The sequence below is a fragment of the Puntigrus tetrazona genome, chromosome 4, assembly GCF_018831695.1.
Source record: "Puntigrus tetrazona isolate hp1 chromosome 4, ASM1883169v1, whole genome shotgun sequence".
NCBI classification, from domain to species: domain Eukaryota; kingdom Metazoa; phylum Chordata; class Actinopteri; order Cypriniformes; family Cyprinidae; genus Puntigrus; species Puntigrus tetrazona.
The window spans coordinates 3,540,608-3,546,911 of NC_056702.1; the positions used below are offsets into that span (position 1 = coordinate 3,540,608).

The following is a 6,304-nucleotide window of genomic DNA, read 5'->3' on the forward strand; positions in this document are numbered from 1 at the left end:
TGTCTGCAGGACACAAAAGAAGCCCGCCATTAAAATAGACCTTTATTCCCGGCAAACGCACGGAGGCGAAAAGGTTTTTAAAAGTGTTGTGATGTTCGGTAATGAGCCTCTATCTAAATTATCATTGGTGACAAACCCACAAAGCGCTCTTTTAGAAGACATGCTTGTGAAATGCCAATGCTGCCACTCTCTTTCCTGTAATTATAGGTTAGCTTGCAGACCCTTCAATGATCATTTACAGTACAACCTCCAGTGCATTAGTGTGAGTATAAATTGCGCACACACACTCGCACGCAAACACACACCCACCCACACCGAGCTAGTTTTAACACTACTAAGCATTTTCTCTATTCATTCTCTATTCATAGCGCAAGCTATTGTTTATGTGCAAAACGCAAAATAACAACGTATTCATAATCCTCCTCAAACACGCCAATCAAAGCAGAGGACATTTGAGAACACAATGGCCGCCGCTACCTTTCAATTACGCCCGTGCCCATTTAAAATTATTTCATTCCATCACGCCTGCTTTTGCTATTGTAACCGTTTCAGGTCTAATGCTCAGATATTCTCCATTATAAATCAAGAGTGAGATAGCACTGAACAGAGAGAGAGAGAGAAAAAAAAAAAACGCCTAGGATGACTGGAGAGTCGATGCCTTTCTCCGGCCCCGTGCCTAATTGCTGTTTCAGAATGCGCATGCAAAGGGGCATTTCATTAATCATGTAATCAAGTCCCTCGCAGGGAACTAATGCTGCAAATACCCTTTTCATTTCAATGCTCATAATGCTATCTAACGCACTTGATGTATGGTGGATGTCATAAATTACAGCTGCTTCAAAAGCCACGACTGGCTAGTTCCGCCGTCCCGACAGGTAGCCCGCTAAATAACACATCTTATCTCGCACGCCCCGTTTCTCATTAGCGGCCATCTAGATCTTAATCTCGTTTCCTTGTTTCTTGTAGGGACGCGAGGTTTTCTTTTTCAGTGGAAGCGCGATTCCTCCTCTAAATGGGTAAATAAATGTAATTGTCAGAAAGTGGAAAATACTAGGTTCTTTATGCATTTTTCAAGATAAAGAGCCTCATCGATCATAATTTTGAGGTTTATAAGCACAGATACGAGTATGTCACAAGTCTGAGACATGAAGTCGCAACTGTGAGACAAAGTCACAACTGAAATATTATGTAGAATTATGTGGAAATAGAGGAATTGCTAAAATGTCTGTTCGATACAAAGTAACAAAAGTAAAAAAAAAGAAAATGGGAAAATATAAAGTCACAATTGCACAATTAATAGAAAAAAAATCAAGAAAGAAAGAAAAAAGTGCCAATAGTGTCAAAATTGTTAGCTATATAGTCTAGCCAACAGAATGAAATACAGCACAACAGAGTCTTAAGTGAGTGCTAACGTTAGGGAGAGCTAGTTAGTGCTGGTGATTACATCCAGATTACTGCATGGCTATGAAATATTCAGGCAGTAGGTGTTTGACTATGCATTGATAAAAGCAGGGGGCTAGAGGGGGGTTAGATGCAGTCACCAATATCTCTTAATGAGCCTGTGGCGCTGGGTTTAGTTCAAACAGAGAGGTGAGAGGAGAATGAGACGAGGCCGCCCGCTCGCTCTGAGCAAACATCTCTGGAGCCGCATGTAATTTATGGGTCACTTTATAGGCATATTGATTTTTGTTTTGAGATAGGGAATGAGGGTTCTGATGGTCTAAGAAACATACGGGCAGGTACGCAACGGACTGAGAAGTGCATCGAAAAGCAAAGGCAGAATTAAATCATCTGAGTTAAAGTAGGAATTGCTTAGGCCTGTCCAGCCAACGTGGACAAATCAAATCATTTCACTAATTATCAAATTATTTGCAGTTTCTAAAGGACTCATTGACCTTCAGCTGGACATGGGCTTGATTAATCTAACCAGGGACTTCCTGTTGGCTTTCATTAGTGCCCAGTTTAAGACGTGGTGGAAGCTCGGCAGGTCGCTTCACTGGTGTTAAATGCTATAGGATCGAATAATTTCTCCGCATTAGAAAGGGGAAGATTTTGTTTACCGAGACACACAAAGTCATATTGCATCCACATGGGAAAGACGCTACAGCAAATGGCAAGCCTATGTTGACAGCATGTCAATCTTTATTACAGGCCAGCAGGTATGTCTGCATTTTTCTCTCCCTACTCATCCTGCCTCTTCTCAAACATGTGAGAGGAAATCAATAAGGGAACTAGGGCAGCAATCTGGAGCTTAAACAATAACAAAATCGCCTGCGTGGCAGAACAACATTAGAACGCTATGAATTCATTAGCCCCCTCTTTTAGCTGCACGTAACCCCCAAATAAGTTGCCCCAAATCACACCCGCAAGACGCGTGCTTTGTTGCATTAATACACACGTCTCGAGGTGTACCCGCGTGCTTGCACGCACATTCACGCGCGTCTATTTGAACTTCAGAGCTAATATAACGTGCCAGGCACCTCTTGGCTACCCCTCTCCAGGTGCACAGCGCATGAAAGAGTGCAGAGCTGCGCTTAAATGCTGATCTTGACAACTTTCTCAGCAACACAACAAAGATTACAAAACCGTGGCTGGTTTCTTCTCCGCAAGCTACAAGCCTGTGCAGGTTGGGTGAATCCCTCCGCCCCCTGCTTCCCCATCAAAGGTGCCATTTGAATCTGACACCTATTTTATGTAAACCATTTTAAGCGTGTGTACCTGGATGATACGCAGCAGTGACTGGCATCTCCGAACGACATTAAAAGCTTCTTTCTGACACCGACAATCGCTCCTCCAAGGCACGGCGCCACCCGCCATCTCGCCGGCTCAGATCACTCTGCCTTTTGTGGGAGCGTTTTCATGTACGAGTTACAGTACGGGCGTCTCAGACTCTGGGTGTCTCGCCCCCATTTCTACGAAGATTTGGAGGATGATTGCTGTAATGGCATCCTACTGCACAGGCTGTCAAATAACGAGCGTTTTTATTTAGTTCTCGTCAACCGTTGATTTGCATACCGGCTGAATTTGGCGGGAAATGATCACATGATCTCTGATGCACTCTGTGCCCCAATAAACGAAAGCCAATGGGGTAGATTGGGATAATTACCCCTATACTTTGAGGTGCATGCAGTCTTTTGGTTGACAGTCATGACCAACTAGTTAAATGGTAACACACTCAAAGGCGCTAAATTTTTGACTTGTTTGGAGTGGACGCTTTAGACTGTGTCTAGCTGGTTTATAAAAGAACAGGAAGACGTCGCCACTCTCAAAAGCCGTTTACAAGAATTGACGTGGACATTTACACCCACCAAACGCACCAGATTATTATTTCACAGTTAATTACAGATCTAATTAGAATATTCAAATGAACCCTTTTCTCCATTCTTTGATGGTGAGGCTCTTTCCTCGGAGTGGCAACGTGATAACCTGCAATCTCCAGCACTGCAAACACCTTCTCCTTTGATGTCCCCCCACTCACGTCCCGGCAACAAAGCCGACCAATTACAAATGAGCTAATTAACTAAATTGTTGATGGAGCATGAAGAGTTCATTTCACTCCGTTAGCTGCGCCATGACAACACCGCATGGCTATACGGATTGCCATTAGCTTCTGCCGCTCAACGCCAGCCCATCATCCACTCATGTAGCCGTGGAGATGCACGGTCATTTCTGAGCGACGCCTATGATGAGCTGACAGGCGCCTTCGGGAAATCTGATTCACCATCCGTTTTGTGGATGTACAGATAAGTGCGTGAACTGAGCTATGAAAGCTTTTTAAATTAAAAAAGTAACAAGTAAGCATCTAATAAGCTTTAAAAAAGAGAGACATATAAAGGGAAAATAGTTTTAGGAAAACTGAAATGAATATAAATGTACTTATGGTCTCTTGATGATCACTTACTTCAAAAACTGCCCAAAGTCATCACAAATACTTTCACATCCTGGCCACTTGCACACTCCATGACCATAGAGGGAGTGTGATGCTCCGGTCTCTTCATGCAGCGAACTGAAAGAGAAATAATGAGCATTAAAAAATGTTGGAAAACATGCCGGTGGTACCTTTCAGGATATTATAATCAAAAGTTGGATCAAACCAGCTCAATTTGGTGGACTTGATGCTCATAAAAGCTGAAAAAATACACACTCTCCCTCGACATCACGCCACCTTGTGATTATTGATCCAGAGGATTACTGAGGAGACACGAGTGTGTTAAAAAACACAGAGCCCGGCCAAGTAAAATCGCCCGTCAACATTTTTTCCACAGACTTTCACCTTGTAAAGCCATTACGGACAACTTGTGTAAATAGCAGAAAAACCGGCCCCTGCACTTTAAGTTTCACCAGGAGATTCATTTGCGGTGAAACGGGCGTTTTTAAGGACACAACCTGTTGTGAAAAGACAGTGCGGTAAGTTACGACCGCCAGTTCTAATGGCGCTGAGGGACTAATGTGTGAAAGTGAGGCTAAGCAGACCAGCACGGCACGCGTTTGTGTGCGGCACACGCTCAAACACACACAAACCTCACCGGCTGTTTTACCTTGCCTTTATCGATCCAGCACATCTTAGAAAGCAGCTGGCTCTGACAACACAACACACTCCGTGATTACGAACGACTGTGGACCCGAGAGACTCCGCCAACACACGAGAAAAGAGTCTAACCTATTTCTTAAATTATTTCCCTGTCTCTCTCTCTCTGCTTTTTCCTTTTTCTTCTCTGCCTCTAAAGATATCTCTCTCAAGAAAGGGTTTTCTGTGAAGACGCTACATACTTGAAACCAATTACACAACACATCCACCCCCAGTGAAGTCAGCGGCTGTTGCTATGTACTAACATATGGCCGCTACAGACTGAATAATACATGGAGAAATATGCGAATCTATGTCTTACAGCAGCCGCGGAGCGTATAAAAGGGACGTCGCGCATATAAACGCTCAGGAAATGCCACACCGGCATAGTGTATTCTATTTACATGACAAGCCGTGCCAGCAAAGCAATTTCAAAAGAAAAGCGAGGTATTAAATACTTAATGTACAGTGAGGTGAGCTGTGTGTTCCTGCCACTGAAAGTTGCACCTCCATGCGTTTGATATACCGGAAGGCGCTGCGTTCAATAGTGTGCTGTCTCGGGGGAGATTTCGTCTCATTTCAACTGTTATCCAGACGTTAATAAACTATTGATGAGCAAACAAACAAAAACACACAGCCCTCTCCCTGCAGGAATGAGCATTTTCCTTTTGCAAATGGGGACAAACAGATCGACTGTTCTTTTCGTTTTCCGTGTCGCACATGAAAAGTAGTTTAAATGGCTGCTTGGTTTGTGTTTGTTAACATGCCTTTTGTGTTCATGTTCACACAAGACCCTTTATAGGGAGGTTTGTGATCACATATCTCTGAAAAGGGATTTGGAGTTTGCGTCGAGCGAAACAGAGAAGAGGCTTTTATCCAAAGTTGTTTTTACATGGCTAATCCAGCTGGATCTCAAGGAGCCAATGGTGATCGGGTAAGCGGAAGCTTTGGCATGCATGTGTGTGTTAAAGTACCTCTCTCTCCGGTTGTTGAGGGCCGGGGACTGGCCGTTGGAGATGCCGTGATGGGTGATGGGCGGCGAAGCTTTGGGGTTGCTGGTGGAGGTAGTGGACGAGTTGTTGGTGGTGCTCAGGTCCAGGCCGCTGTGTTTTAGCCCATTATCCTCCATGGCGTGGCTACTAGTGACGTCTTTCCAAAGTTGCTGGAGTTCGGCGGGGCTCAGACCAGCTGCAAGAGAGTCAAACAGATTTACAGACATCATCACGAAACTGTCATCATGAGCTCCCATCTCCCATTTCCAAACAAGCTAGGTAAACCTGTTCTGCTCTGCTGAGAAACTTGAGCATCACACTTAAGCATCTGGAGATAAACCGGTGCGAGATCGACCCGGACACTCATCCCTCGCTTTGTTTCCGTGGTATCCGAAAGTGCAAAGCAACCAGGAACTCATCTGCACATGGTAATGCATTCATAAACAAGCCTCTGTGTGCAGAATCAAATCATCATATAATCCCTTGGATGATAAAATGACTATTCCGCTTCGTGTTGCCCCAGCTATACTCCAATTAAGAGCCATTTTCAAACTATTGTCATCCAGCGCCATTTCGATAAACACAGTAGCACCAGGTGTTTGTTCCAGGAAAAAAGCAAATGGCAACAGCTCGTCTTCCTCAGAGCTCTGAGCTCGCACTGCGAGTCCGTAAACAACAACAACAGGCAAGGAGGGGAGGGAGAGAGAGAGAGAGAGAGAGAGAGAGAGAGTGAGAGAGAGGGGGG

The 6,304-nt window shown here is 44.4% G+C and overlaps 1 protein-coding gene across 1 annotated transcript in view; it reads right to left on the reverse strand.

The window, feature by feature from the left end:
* The window catches only part of LOC122342819 (forkhead box protein P2-like), a 42,462-nt gene that overhangs the window by 5,946 nt on the left and 30,212 nt on the right, over positions 1 to 6,304 (reverse strand). Inside the window, exons 8-9 of the mRNA XM_043236952.1 lie at positions 5,542 to 5,755; positions 3,902 to 4,006 (exon numbers count right to left, since the gene is read on the reverse strand). Of these exons, the coding sequence (XP_043092887.1) occupies positions 3,902 to 4,006; positions 5,542 to 5,755 (319 nt within the window). The remainder of the gene's footprint in view (positions 1 to 3,901; positions 4,007 to 5,541; positions 5,756 to 6,304) is intronic.